This window comes from Ictalurus furcatus, chromosome 1 (genome assembly GCF_023375685.1).
Source record: "Ictalurus furcatus strain D&B chromosome 1, Billie_1.0, whole genome shotgun sequence".
NCBI lineage: Eukaryota > Metazoa > Chordata > Actinopteri > Siluriformes > Ictaluridae > Ictalurus > Ictalurus furcatus.
Genome location: NC_071255.1, coordinates 25,524,330 through 25,540,202, shown reverse-complemented (window position 1 = coordinate 25,540,202; position 15,873 = coordinate 25,524,330). Strand labels below are relative to the sequence as shown.

General features: G+C 38.2%; 2 protein-coding genes across 2 annotated transcripts in view; one reads left to right on the top strand and one right to left on the bottom strand.

The window, feature by feature from the left end:
- plekhf2 (pleckstrin homology domain containing, family F (with FYVE domain) member 2) overlaps positions 1 to 8,998 on the bottom strand; it is a 30,972-nt gene extending 21,974 nt beyond the window's left edge. Inside the window, exon 1 of the mRNA XM_053634146.1 lies at positions 8,565 to 8,998. The gene's annotated coding sequence lies outside the window, so the exon portion shown is untranslated. The remainder of the gene's footprint in view (positions 1 to 8,564) is intronic.
- Positions 8,999 to 12,715: 3,717 nt separating this feature from the next.
- On the top strand, positions 12,716 to 15,200 carry LOC128613404 (trace amine-associated receptor 7d). The gene has a single exon (XM_053634134.1). The coding sequence runs from the start codon at positions 12,805 to 12,807 to the stop codon at positions 13,843 to 13,845; it is 1,041 nt and encodes a 346-aa protein (XP_053490109.1). The 5' UTR covers positions 12,716 to 12,804; the 3' UTR covers positions 13,846 to 15,200.
- The last annotated feature ends 673 nt before the right edge of the window (positions 15,201 to 15,873 follow it).

Sequence of the window (15,873 nt, the reverse complement as noted above, 5' to 3'; positions counted from 1 at the left end):
CAGTGTCCACATGACCACGATGTCAGCATGACGCCGATTATCACCTGAAAGTCACTCGGGCTGTCTCTATTTCGGGCATATTTCACTTCTCTACTCTCAAACTCCCTCCAAAGTGCTATCATTGCTCAAGGAGTAATCAAATTCATGTCATTTAGTGATGCAGTGTTGTAGAGGCAAAAATACTGTGAAAATGTATTTGTATTGATTTAGAGCTGCAACAACTAATAAAATCGATAATAATCGATTATGAAAATCGTCGTCAATGAATCTCATTATCGATATATAATATAAACATACATAAACTATATATAAGCATTAATGCATTATTTTTTATAGATGCACAACAAGTACTGAATAAAACTACAGTCATAAATGAATAATATATATTCTGGATTCTTTTATAATTGGGGTCGTATATAATTGGACGAACAATTGTGTAAAGTTTTTTATCTGAAGTTTATATTTGTAAAACTCAGTTTGCGGATTTTAGTTTAAATAAACAAAAAAAAAGGGGTACTGAAAGTTTGCCCCCTCCCCATTCAATTAATCGATTAATCGAAAATATAATCGGCCAACTACTCTCATGAAAATAATCGTCAGTTGCAGCCCTAGTATTGATGTGAAAAGCTAACAACTGAACTGTTTTTCCACATTCCCGTGGCAAACAGAGGGCTTCATTTATCACGCTGGATACGAACGTATTTATTCAAAAACTGTACGTAGGAGCAATTACGCAAGAAATTTGGAATCCGTGAAAATCTTTTCCGAATTTGAGAAAAACGTTCATATCCAACTCACGCTCCTGAGTGTATGCAACGGAGATTAACTAATGTAAACCTTGAATTCAACATCCTTCAAATCATATCGTTCGTCTGTAATTACTTAATATACTATCGAGTTTAAATTCTTTATTTTTCTTACATTTACAGCAGACGCCCCTTATCAAGTGTAACTTACAGAAGTGCTTTGGAGTCTCTATCACACAAGCTCGTGCTAGGTCACCAGGACAGGAACTGAAGCCCTGTTCACACCGAAACGATTTTCACAGGGCGAAAAACGGTCCATTTAACGCCACAATGGCTGTCAGAGAGAGCATTCACACTCAGGCGTAAAAACGTGTGCCATCAAAGTGTCAAATTATTTCAACATCGAGGGTTTCCCTTTTTTTTTTTTTCGGACACCGCCGCACCAAAAACTGGCCGACCAATAAGAGTCATGCTTTTGTTCACGTGCCCGGAGCTGCTGAAGTTACATAAAAGTACAACTTGATGGCGCTTGAGTACAAAACTGTCTTACCAACGAAGAAGAAGCCGAAAAAGAAGCAGATGACAACACCCACCATTTTAGTGAGCGTGCATCAGTGACATAGCCGAAATAAAATGCTCACTGCTAATAAATCCTTCTGCCTGCACACATAACCAAGGTATCCTTTGAAAGCACCAAATTCAAAATTATACATTAATACTATACAAGTTATATTTAACTTGTATAGTATTATGTTGTGTATTTATTATGTTGTGGCTATTTTCTGACGACACTGAAATGCACGCATATGTTCTAAATGATCCATTTAATTCTTTCAGTGTTGTTTTCTACACTAAATAGCACTGTTTGTTTCTTTGTCTCTTCCCTGCAAATATGCAAATGATATTCCACTGATTCATTGTATTCATTTTGCACCTGGCATATACAGTGGGGGAAATAAGTATTGAGCGCATCAACATTTTTTTCAGTAAATATATTTCCAATGAGGCTATTCACATGTAATTTTCACCAGACATCAGTATTAACTCAAGAAATCTGGAAATATAAAGAATTCACAACATTAAAGTCCATAAATAAAGTTGTGTAATAAAGTGGAATGACACAGGGAAAAAAGTATTGAACACACTAAGAAAAAGCAGTTCTCCAAGGCAAGGAACAACTTTTTAACATTTAAAGAAGATATTCTTTCACCCACTTTCTTTGTCTTTTCATTTTTGGGGTTTCTTCAGCACAAATCATCGTGCAAACAGCTCACACCACTCGTTTATGTCCAACGTCCATCTTCTAATAAACAACAACACCTAGTTCAGACACCAGATAGAGTCATCGAGTGACAGAGTCATTGTCAGATTGTGTAGTGTGTGACCCACCGTCGCTGAGCAATCCCGTAGTGTGAACTCCGCTACGACTTCAAGACTCCCGATTACAAGAGAGCAAGTTGTGTCATCTGAACAGCACAGAGATCTGCTGATGCTGAAAGTCGTGTAGTGTGAACTAGCCTTTAGTAGTCATCTTGTGTTCCAGCTTTCTGTGCGCTTGCCCTTTTACAGAAATTTTTTAGGCATCACTAAATGCAAATGAGCCGTGACGTGTGAGTAACATACACATAGGACTATGAAGAAAATCAGCATTTCCGAATCTTCTGTAATCCAAGAAAAGTTGGCTTATGGAAACATTCACGCACCACAATTTTACTACAAGATTAATAAATGAGGCCCATTAAAAGCAAAATAAGTAGGAAATATTTTTGCATTTTTATATACCTCGTCATGATGTGTATTTTCAACATTAGGTTACACTACGGCTTGCGTTTTCTCTGATAGTGATGGAACTGCCATCTGCGGTATCTTCCAATAGAAATTTAAATACTTATAAAGATAATACTTACTGAGGAAACGTCACCTGTTTATGCTGAGCAACATTATGAATGACTATGTTTATTAGGAACATCAGATTATGTTTACGGTCTATATTCAGGTTGCGGCCATATTCCGAATACGATGTTTATATGCGTAGAGGCATTGGAATATTCCTGTATACATGGTTGATGGAAATATGCCTGAGTTGCCAATCCTAAATACCTAGCCTACAGATTAGCATCTGTTAGCACCCACAATTCCTTGTGGCCTGAGCATGTGCATATCTCTCCTTTCCGAGGATTTTCTGAATAAGGTGACTACATTCAACAAATTTCCGGTTAAAACCGGCATATTCCAGGGATGGGAATCAGAATATGGGGAATCAGAATATTGTCTTAATCTGAATCAGGTGACTGGCGTGTTGGCACAGTGTGAATCGTGATCGTGAGTGCAGTGATCTGAATTCAGTATTCAAAGCTTGCCAGTTTACATACAGTATAAATATGTAAAAAATTATTCATGTCGAGGACTTGATGCACTATATATTTTTAAGATCAAAATTAAAAAGCATTTAAATTGAGAGCCTACTTGAGCATGTTCTCACAGGAAAGACAAACATTAACAGGCTTACGAAAAGTGATTGCGCCGCCACGCACACACATTCCCATGTCCATGTGGAACTTTTGCTATTAACAGCAAAACCGGAGTGTATTTTGTCCCAAAGACATTTTGTTTTTAATAACCCTTTTTTGGTCCGTCTTTACCAAGGGTGCCAATAATTCTGCAGCTGACTGCATGGCAATTTGTACTTTGGATTATTTAAAAAATAAATAAATAAACTTTTCATGTTAAAGCAAATGATTGCAATTTGGATAATTAAACTCAGTTGTACTTGAATATGTCAATTTGGGATATAACCTCTGCTTATATTAGTATTCGTACATCAATTCAAGTTTTAGGTTTCTGAAATCGCACATTTTACGTTGCTACTCAAGTACTCAACAGTACTCAAGTTTGCGACTGTTTGCAGCCAGAAATGTTTGATTTTGCTGCTGTTTCTCAAAATGTATGATACAATTTGCAGAGTTTTTTGTGCTTTTTTGTGTGTGGAAAACTACTTGAACTGGGGAAATTGCAATTGCACGTAATTGTTTTGCACAGCCTTTCGCACTGATGTTTGTTAGTAAATGAAACCTTTTAGCTGTACTCACGTTTGACACATGTGAATTGAAGAAGACTTTGGCTGAATGCACGTTGTGATGACATTACATCATGATGAAATCTGCGGTAATCGCAAAATCGCTAAATTCTGGAGGGACTCACTACTAAGCTAACAAACCTGTGCAGTCCAAAGAAACCTACAACAGTAAAATGATGCAAAAACAAACTTTTTTTTTTTTTTTAAACATTAATTTCATGAATACTACTGATAATCAATAAAGAGACAGCTGGTATCAATCTCAACTATGTACTGTTAGAAATTGGATCAAATGCAAAAAAGATGTCTGAGGTAAATTTAAGATCAAGATCGAGATATTGTAGTATTTGAGCTGTAGTTTTGATCAAGGAAGCGCTTCACTGTCAGATTTCTTGTTTGTAATCGGTTAAGTGTTACTATCACTAAAATGAAAATAATGGTTAGATTAGTGATTCATTTGAAAACTTAAATTAGTTGAATAATTTACACTTACGTGCAAACCATACAAAAACAAGCTATATTCAACAAACAGCCAACAGAAAGGGAATATACTCCAACTTATTTCTCCTCTCACCTCAGCATATGTGCAATCTTTTGGAAAGCTGGCATATAGAAAGCATTTCCTCCTTCTATACTGGCTTGACATTTGACCAAGTCTCTGAATGCCGTAGGCGTGTTTGGAGTGTGTGTGGTGTGAGATGTGTATCGTCGCCTTGCTGATGATGTTAAAGCTTTCTTGGTCTTGACGAAGATATTCTTGATAAGCCTCTGTGACTTGTGCTTTGTGGATGGGCATTCGAGTCCAAGTCCGTTTTTGTGCTTTCGCTTCATTTTATTTCCTGTTCACAGTTTTGTTTTGTTTTTTTACACTCTGTGAAACAGCTTCATTCAGTGTTATTTTCATACAGCACTTGCTCACATTCTGCCAGTTGACCTTTCCACTGATAGAAACCAACACTGGGCCAAAACGACTCGGAGTATTCAGAGTATTCTATGCACGGCGTGTTAAGAGTTTTTTTCTATTTCGGTCTGAGTAATCATGTTTATATGCAGCATCACTCTCTCTCACCTTGGTCCATCACATCTAATGATGTGAATCACACCCCAGAACTTCCTACTATTTACAATAAAAATAGCTGCTGACATCGGAAGTAACAAAGGCGGGGAGGTAACATCCACACCGAGAGATAAACAAAGTAAAAGTAACAAAAATATTCACTTAAATGATGAGCAGAACAAAATGTCAGCTTAATGGATAAAATGATGACATGACAAAAAAAAAAAAAACAATAAAATGATTTGCAAATTGTCCGGTTTTTTTTTAATCCACATGCTTTAACTGACATCATCTTGACTTTTATTAAATAATATTTTTCCCGCTCACCCTTCTTTGTTCTTGGTTCTGATATGACTAATAAGTGCATAAAAAGTACAGAACGTGATGGTAAATAATGAACACGACTCGTATTTTACTCGTAAAAACCTTCAGTTTTCAGCAAATTATCTTTGCAGTGTATGACATTAAATGGCTTATTAATTCATCTTCTTGCATTTGGATCAGCTCGGCTTTTTACTTCACGTGCATTTTTATCAGTTTCTTACTTGGGTTACATCTCATGCAAAGCATTTTAGTTGGTATCATTCATGGTGCATTTTATTTCTATGTTAAATGAATATACTTGGCTGAATTCTAAAACAGACTGTGCAATAATGTGTTCTCCATGTCAGGTTACATGACAAACATCCTCTTACATTAGCTATAGAGTGCTGCAAAAATGAGTCCTAAAACCCAGAAATGAGTTAGCATTTCTGCACTTCCGGTTCCATCGTGCTGAAGTCAATGGGTTTCTTGGATGGATTTTTGGTTAAATGCCTGAAATAAGGTCTGCTGTTTTCACATTGTATACTATGATATAAAATATCATTCATTTTTAAGCTTTTATCTGTCATGAAAAAGGCAGTTGCTAACAAGTGGCTAATTGGGACTACAGAGGTCGTCAGGGACATTAAACGTCATCACGCCGAACAGGAAATCTCATCTACTACAGCCTCGTTGTGTTTATACTCGCGCTTTTGCAAACTATTCCAACTCAAACTTTCCAACTTGCAGGTTTATCAATATATAGTATTTTCCAATTGTAGTGTTGTTTTTTTTATCGTAGCACTATAAAGCTTAGTGATGGTAACATTCAAGTCATGCAACCCTGGTGTAGTTCGTTTTTAGCATACCTTTAGCTTTTTTACTTCTGGCGATTGTATTTAGGCTTCAAAATTCATGAAAGTTGTGCTAATTTGTGAAGATTATCTTGGTGAACAAAACGGGTAAGAGCCGTAAAGTTTTGCTGGTCACTGAGCTTAATTTTTGCAATAATCCAAAAACCAATGGAAAAATACTACCGGCTTTTTGTCGAAGGAACCTGGGTGATGATAACTTCCGGGTTGGCCTACAAAAATACCTCATTATTGCAGCACTCTATGTGATTTAAGAAATCGCTACATTCTGCTTACGTTAGCAACCAGCAGTCTGAGTTTGTACAGAAAATGAAGTCGCATTCACAGAAACAATCTTCAAAGTGAGCTTGAGGTGATATGTTGACATTAGCAGAACTTTATCAACTGTCTGGTCTCAGACTAAAAGAACATGTCGTTCGTCATGTGGTATAAGAGGAATAAAACTCTACAGGGAGGTAACGATGTATTACACCATGCCGGCGTCTAATCTTCCCAAAACAACACATCCTGTAGTGTTTTATTTCTTATATTATTGAGTTCTTATAAATATTAGCCGATTTGCCTGGGCCTGTAAACTAGGCCTATAAATCAGTCCATACAGGATTTCAGTTTTTTCAGTTTTGTGATTGTTGCAGCAAAAACATTTCTTACAATGGTGCGATGCAACTTGCAGAGTTTTTTGCGGAAAACTATGTGAATTGGCGAGATTGCAATTGCACGAAATTGTTCAATTTAATTTTATTTGTATAGCGCTTTTTACAATAGACATTGTCTCAAAGCAGCGACTGTTTTGCATGGTTTTTCACTGTGCCGTTTGTTGGTAAATGAGACCTTTTATCTGTAAATATTTTCAATGCACATGAATCAAAGAGGGCTTTGGCTGAATGCGTGTCACATGACACATCTTGGCCCAAATCTGTATAAAATCTGCAGTAATTTTTAAAAATATTGGAGAGTTTGCTTGATTTTGTGTTAATTCCTGCGATTGCAAAACTACAAAACCCTGAAGGGACTGATAAATAATATCTACTGGAATCAAGTCCATTTTCATAAAATTGTGTTTTCTGAGTGGAAACTTCAGCAATACAAACAATGCTTTATGACTACAACTCATAACTAAATACTATTGTACACATTTAAATAATGAACATAATATTTTACTGAGTCGGATTACGTTCATAAATTAAATCTAGGGTGGAAATGCCACTTTCATCAAAGTTCGATTTATTATCGAGATCGAGTCTGTATATAGTTTTTCGCATGTTTTTTCAGTCCCTTGAACTTTAATCCAAACCTCAGTGACTCAAAAGATTAGTTGCCTATAAATAATGTCAACTTGGACCTAATGTGTGTTCAATCAGTGGAAAGTTCAAGAAATGGAAAGCGCTATGACTCTACGAATAATAATCATGTAAATCTGTACTCAGAGGAAATTTTTCAGCTAGATGTCTCCCTGACTGTGTCTGAATGTGGAGGATATCTGGGAGAGTAGTTTTGTTTTGATTTTTAAAACGTGACCGAGGTAAAAATGCATGTTTCCTAAAGTATTTTAACAGTCCACTAACTCTGCCCTGTGAGATCCGGGATAGGAAATAGTGTCTCAGATATTTTTGTCACTAATCCAGGTTCCTGAAGCTTAGCCACCAAATAGCAAAGTACATAGCAGAGCACTCCTAACACACACATATCCATTTCCCCCCTCATATAGACAGCCTGCAGGCTCTGTTAATTATTTATATTACCAAGAAAGTACAGGTAAGTAGAAACAAAAAAGCTTGGGTAACATTAAATACAAACTTCTAGTTCAACAAGTAATTTACATAGCTAATTAAAATGTTAGATAGTTGGCCAGCTAGTGAGTGAGTGAGTGAGTGATCCACCCAGACTAATCCAAACCTCCAATGTTTTCACCAAAACTTTTCTAAAGCAGGGCTTTGAATTCACACAGTCTTCAGACAGCACCTGGAAACAGCACGTTAAAAATAAACTAATTTAAAATAGTAAATGAAGAAAAAAAGAAGAAGAAGCCAAAAGCGACAAGGAAAAGTTTCAGGGAGAGTGGATAGTGTTAGGTCAGTTCGTTTGAACACACAGTTCCGCCACTAAAACTAGCCTGTTAGCGAAGACACCTATCATCGACCATAAATGCTAAATGTTTCCTGTCTTGTTTCGAAAACGGTCGGAAATACCGTTAGACAATTTATTTTAGGTGAAGTGGATATGAGCTGACCGACCGTAAACACAAAAGTGTGAAACAACCTGTCGTGATCATTTAGCTGCAAGCTAATCTATAAACATCAGCTCCAAGGCAACTGCTTAGCTTTTCCTAACTACCACTGAAGGAGAGTACAAGACTGTATATTAGGCAGCGTTTGCAAAAAAATCTGGGGTTTCTATCCAGTTTTGTAGTTTGGTAACTAGTTGGTGGTTAATTCAGCACTGAGAGTTGTTAGACTGAGAAGCCTGAGCCGAATGAAATAAACGTTAGAGCTAGCAAGTTAGAAACTCACCCAGCGGAGTAACCGCAGTGTTTAAGCCGGGGAGCAGCCGCGCAGGCACCGGTTCCTCTTAAACGTTTAATCGGTTTAAAAAAAAAAAAAAAAGAGTTGAGTAAATAAAATCCAACTTGCACTCGTAGGTAATCCGTAAAGTTTGATCCCTTCTCAACTTCTCTGCCGCTATCGGCGCGGCTACAGTCCAGTGTGATCAACAACAATATGGCTGAGGTCGGTGAAGAGAAGGGAAAGAGCGACACACACTCTCTCAGTGTGAGAGAATGAACTGCTACTGCTACACAGTGATCCTGTAACCCAAACCTGTACGACTAGACAGCCACTTCTTCTCAAATATACCACTCCCTGAGAGAAAATCAGCCTTAATATGTGTTAATACCTTTCTTTTAATACAACCAGCTTTTGCTGTGAACTCGCACAGCTTCAATTCAATTCCATTTTATTTGTATAGTGCTGTTTATAATGGACATTGTCTGAAAGCAGCTTTACAGAAATATATAAACACAGGATACCGATTTTAAATGTGTGAATTTATCACTATTGAGCAAGGAAAAACTCCTTAAGATGAAAGTAAAAGAAAGTGCATTCTGGTTTTTACATGAAGTCTTTGTTGAATTAGTCCACTGTTCATTAAAGGGGACCTGAGTGCAAAACTGCATGTGGTAATTTCAGTCTCAAGGCCATAACAGCAACCGTAGTCCCAGAAACCACAGCGAAAATGTCCATGTGGAATTAAGGTCCAAAACTATTTCATGGTACTATCACACAGCTGTGCTTCTTTCTTGCTGGGGAAAATGATTTGTTACATTTACTGTATGACTTTATAAAGAGTATATTTTTGTGTCAACAACCCTGCTGAAAAACAAAACAAAACAGTAGAAACAAACCATCAGCTAATCATTAAATCCATTATAAATTATTGGTCCTTAATGGTATCCAGTAGACATGGTACTAATAGAAGGCAACTAATTATCAGTAGAGGCCCACAGGGACCATTCCAGTTTCCATTAAAACCAATACAATTCCCGTTGTAAAAGATAAAAGATTACAAATTCTGAGGATTTCTGTTTTTTTGTTTGTTTGTTTTTTGTTTGTTTGTTTGTTTGTTTTCAACAGGGAAAGCTTTACAACAGCTTTACAGTGACGGGTTAAACTGTAGTCTGCTCTTCTTATGGGGAAAGGTTAAGGTGAAAAAGCTTGCTGATTTTTAAAAATAATCTCTCAATACAACTGATTCACTATATTTCAGAGGAGTCACGTTAATATTTAGCCATGTATTATCTTACTCAGGTTTAGATATCATACAGTGTCCTGCATAAGCATTCACTCCCTTAACATTTATTTATTTTATTTTTTTTTTTACACATTTGCTAGTGTTACAACCTGGACCTGTTCTGTAATTATTGTAACTGGGATTATATGTCATGAATCTACACAAAATATAGCCCATAATATTGAAGTGATTTGTGATGTCTACTGGTTGCACCAGAACTGATTTAGGAATGTCATACACAATATTCTATTTTAAAAACAAAATTGATCAGTCGATAATTTCCCAGTTTTGGAGAACAAATGAACACGTCAGACTATGAGTCAGTTTGAGGTTCAGACATATCATTTTCTGTTTCTCCATTGTTACTTCCTAGCTGTTATTTTGTAACTGTGTAGCACACCATGATCCATGGGTATACTATAACCGGATAATGGGGTGGATTTAGAGGAAGTTGTGAAAGGACATGCAAATATGCAATATGCGTATTCATTCATAATCCGAAATCCTAGCATTCTTTATAAGGGTTAAGGTGTAGCGATGCTCCTAATTTTAGTAGGTTCTTGAACATAATTTATTAATGGGTTAATGTGCACCTTTAATGGCAGTTTTAAGTAATAATCTGCAGTAATGTGCTGTGTCACTGGAGTTAATAATGGATTTGGGTTTGGATTTGATGTTTGTGTCTGTGTTAATATGTTAGTGTTGCAAACAAAGCAGTACAGAAAATGGATGGATGTTTTGTGGCCATATTATCATTCCTAGCTGCCAAGAACTAAACAGCATATGTTTATGTTTTCTAAGAGTCAAATCAAGTTTATACATCAGTTCATTTAGAACGCTCACACCTCCCTTTCCCAATTAACATCAGGAGATTATTTGTAAAACATTGACATTGATATCCACCAAACGAACATCAAAAGCTTTATTTGGGTTTCTAAACGTATCCTGACATTCTGAAAGAAACTGCTGTCACCTGGAATGGGCACCTTGCATGTGGAAAGAAAGGAAACAGTTAACTGAACATGACGTATCCCAGCATGCCTTGTCAGGGTCGTGGTGGATCTGAAGATGCAATTCAAAAGGCAGACAGGTCCAGAGAAAAAAAACTATAACCTCACATATTGTTGTTTGTCCTGTTTTTGTATACACGTAAGGTTGTAGGTGGAAGAATGATGGTGTAGCTTTATAATTTCAGTCTGGACAGGGGCGACATCCAGACGGGACACCAGTCCATTGCAGGGCACCATACACACACACATTTACACATAGCAGCAATTTAGTGTAGTCAATTCCCCTACGAGCACTGGGAGATGGGAGGAAACCAGACAACCCATAGGAAACTCCCAGGAACACTGGGAGAGCATGCACAAACTGGGCCTGGATTATGAATTCAGAGGCGCCTGGGCACAATGTCTTGTAGCACGGCACCCCCCACCCCACACACACACACTCAAGGTTTTGATTTGTAATGTACTATTTGTTGGAAACACCTCTTGCTTACACAGGATTTACACTGACAGGTTCCAGTTTATGATCACAACCTGAAGGACAATATCAACACCTGTAGATATTCTCCATCATACAGGATTTACACCACATGATTGCAACAATGCTTTCTTGAACCAGCAGCAACAATAGCCAGACATTTCACTCACACACAAACACACATTCACACACCTGTTAATGCTTCCTTCCTGTCTGTCTCTCTCCTCCTCAGCTCTTTCTCTCAGGGCCTCTCTGTTTGTCTCTCTCCTCCTTTCCCCCTATTCTCTCTCCTCTCCTCACTCATTTTGAACTAAATGACGACTACTCCCACAGTCCCCCTTTGTTCAGCACTGGGTTATCTGATGGCAGAGGCCTTTCCACACTTGTACTTGATCAATGTTATCATTCTGTTTAGATTTAAAAAATATCAGCGTGCTTTTTATTGCTTTTGTTTATTGAACATGGTGTCATTATCTGAAGTAAGTGGCTATTCACACTAAGTGACAATAGCAGCATTTTCTTGGCGATATGTCATTTACACTAAGTGAAAATAAATAGCGATATATATTCTATTTACACTATATTAAAGTCGCAGCTCTTTGCAATAAGTGCAAATATTTGTTAGATGCTATTTATACTTATAAATAGTGGCAGATACTATTTGCACCTTAGTATTGTTGTACATTTACAGTAATAACAGAGTTTACATGACCAAATTTATTAAAATGATTAAATGGATGCCACCTTATTGGGACAATAAAGCCCTCCCTACACCTACCCCTAGCCCATAAACACTTTATTATTAAACAGTCGTGAGGCGCTTTATTTCCACTTTTCAAATATTTTCTTCATTTATATTGAAAGTACATGCCTTTCCGATCTGATATGTGATGGAAAATGGAGAAGAGAGAGTTCAGCTAAAGGCGGATTAGAACTCGGGTTGAACTTTCAGGTGCCACACTACCTACTGTCTACACCACTGTAGATTTTTTTTTTCAGCCCCTCGCTTGGGCCCCATGTGCGCATGGGCCACTGGGCCAGTGCCCATAATGCCCATTGGATAATCCGGCCCAGGGGCCCACACACACACACACACACACGTCAGACTGGCATCACGTGCCAAAAGGGATTTAAGCGCAAGCGCAACCGTTGCACCCCGAGATGTACCTTTAAGGAATTCGTGTTAATCCAAAAGACACTTGTGGATTTTATTTGTGATAATAGTTCCACAGTTTTAAAAGGCTTTCCAAAAGCATGGAGGAAAGACAGCGTAGTTCTCCGCAGATGTACATCCGGGAAAGTTTCTATTTCCAGAAATAAAACCCTTGATGCGCGTGATTTTACGCACTCCATCGTCTTTTCAGCGTTCAGTTTTATGAGCTACTGCCTGTAATTTTTCCCCCTCCTCGTCGATCATTTTAAATAGTATTTGATTGCAGACTTCCAGCATGCTGCCCTGTTGGTGCTTCAGCTGTGTGGATGAGGTTGTGGACTGACAGCACCTTTACGCGCAGGAGAGCAGTGATGCTGGAGGAAGCGACACACTGCAGCGCGTGCTGCTGCACTGCGCTCAATAAAACACTGATGATCGTCTTCATGATATTACTGATGTTTGCTATACTGGTTGGAAACTCGCTGACTTTGGCTGTGGTGCTCGGAACGAAACATTTCCACACCCCCCAGGGTTATCTGAAAGCCTCTTTAGCAGTGGCGGACTTGGCTGTGGGTGTTTTTGTGGTTCCTCTTTCCGTGTACGCAGAGATTTCTCTGATGCTGGCGGATGCAGCACCGGGCTGGACATTGCGTAATTCCCAGCGCGCAGCTTTCCACCCGTGCAGTTTTATTGGCCCGGTGTTTGCAGGCTGCACGCTGGTGTCCATCACCACAGTCTTTCTTCTCACTCTTGAACGCAGCATTGCTGTTTTGAAACCTTTACACAAAGAAGCCGTTATTACAAGACGACGCACGAGCGTGCTGATTGTATTTTCTTGGACAGCCAGCTTTTTCTTAGCGCTCTCTCCACTGATCTTCAGCGAAGGGATGGCGCTGGAGTATAACGCATGCAGCAGGATGTGCATCTACGCGTTAGGAGCGAACGAGTTTCCGCCTCATGCTTGGCATATCCTCTTACTTTTCCCAGCGTTTGATTTTACTCTTCTCGTAGGGACTGTTGTTACAAACATTATATCCTTCACTACGATCCGCCACCATTCAAAGAAAAGAAGGCGTCTGGCTCGAGCGGGATGCCAAAGTACATCAGGACCAAGTTTCTCCGACATTAAGGCTGCCAAAACAATCGGCGCGCTCACGCTGGTGTTCACCGCGTCCTTCACTCCTGTTGCAGTGTTTGTAGTAGGAAACGTCACTGGAAACGAATGGTGCAGTTTCTCGTTTTTTGCTTTTTGGATTCTGGCCGCAAGCAGTTGCTGGAATGTCATCATCTACAGTGTGAGGGACCAAAAGTTTAGACTGAGAGCACGTCAACTTCTCGTGTTCTCAAAAATAAAGAATTCACCCTGAGAATAAGCTGGAGTTTTTTTTTATATTATTTATTATTTATTATTATTATTATTATTATTATTATGTGTCACATTGCCTTCCAGACATTTCTCAGTAAACTCTGCTCGTGTTAAATAAGACTGCACAAGTTGTTTCAATAGGTATGAGTATGAGAATCCTGACTCATCTGATGGGTGAGTAATTCAGTATGAGAGATTTCTGATGAATTATGGCTTTCACAATCTGACAAACAAATCAATCCATCTATCTTCTATACCGCTTATCCTTAAGGGTCACGGGGAACCTGGAACCTGGGGCACAAGACAAGGTACACCCTGGACAGCAAAGGGCACAATCACATACCACACAGTCTTTGGACTGCTGGAGGAAACCAGAGTACCCGGAGGAAACCCCCACAGCATAGGGAGAACACGCAAACTCTGCATACGCAGTGGCAGGAATCGAATACTCAACCGTGGAGGTGGGAGGCGAACGTGCCACTAAGCCACCAAGCCACCGTGCACCCCAAGAAACAAATCATTTTTTAAAAATAAAATAATGCAGGACAATCTATACATCAAGGTGTGTTATAGTACACCTATATGGCAAAACATATCAAATTCAATACAGTATCATTCATTTGATGAATGTATTCAGCTTTGGTCTCAGCTTGGTACACTAGTCAACATTTTTGTATATTATATACAGTGTGTGTACATTCTTATGACTGATGTTGCCATTTTTTTGTGTTACTATATAGTCCATGCAAAATTAAGAAGCTCAGCCAGACTATTGTGTTATTCCTATTGGGGGAAAAAAAGGTTTTGTCCTACTTATTGCTATCCAGTGGGTATGTCTGAGGTCTGATCAGACATATATTTGTAGTGGATGTATCTTATATTTATTAATATTTTCATTGGATAGGATGTATGATTATTCTATACCAAATCCTGAAAAAACAACTTTCTCTAAATCATCTAATAAGGTTTTAGCTTGAAGACATTCTTAGATCCTAAACTATTTATACTTGAATTAGGATGTTTTTGATGGAGGTTACAAACTTTGATTTTCTTCATTGTAGTCCATAAAGAAAAGAATGACTCTGAAAGACTGTGAATGTACTGAGGACGTTTCTCAGAGCGTACCGAGGAGGGCTTTTGGTGGTTGCCTGGAATGAGTCCTTCTCCTCAATACTTAGCCATGCCTGTGTTTACCTTAAAAGTCAGAATTTGCTTATTGCTGCTTAGTATTGATGTTGGATTTGCTTTTGCTCACAGAAGCAACACATAGCTCGACAAACTATTCTGTGTGGTTGCAGTGTTTAACCACCAAGTCAGCTTAGGAACTGTAAAACTCCTTATTAAATCATCTAACACAGGTCTGCTTCTGGATGGGATTTTAAAAATGTTTTTTAACTGAAAAAAAAACAAACATGTTTTTTTATTTTTTATTTAATACTTCAATTTCATATTCTTCTCCACACTCATGATCATCACACTCATGTTACAAAAACAAGTGTCTGAATTCCATAATACTTGAAACCATGTTTACATAATCCCAGTATTTTCCAGAAGTTATATATTAACGTTAATATATTAGTTCTGAATGTATTACTATTTTCTATAATAACAATTCAAAGGCTGGCAGAGCAAAAAATGATAACCTCACATTTTGGGGTTTTTTTTTGGGGGGGGGGGGGGTCCTATTTTTGCATATGTATAAAGTCTTAATTCTGAAGAACAATGAATGGGAATAACCCCTGAATTTGATGCCAGTCTTTTACAAGGTACTATTCACACACGCTCATTCACACCCAGGGCAATTTAGTGCAGCCAACCAACCTACCTCTCTCGGGAGATTGGAGGAAACACACACACACATGGAGAGAACATGTGAAACACCACACAGACCTCAGTAACCTGAGCTCTTAATTGAACTGAGGACATATACAGTATTTTGCTTTAGCTTGGAGGAGATGCTCATGTGGTATAATCAGCTTCTCTACATTTTAGATTAAGTATCAATTGTAGGACTAGTATAACCTATTCA

Bases quoted from the DNA above. Each gene is read 5' to 3' on its own strand.
- LOC128613404 (XM_053634134.1), top strand. From the start codon at position 12,805: ATGAGGTTGTGGACTGACAGCACCTTTACGCGCAGGAGAGCAGTGATG.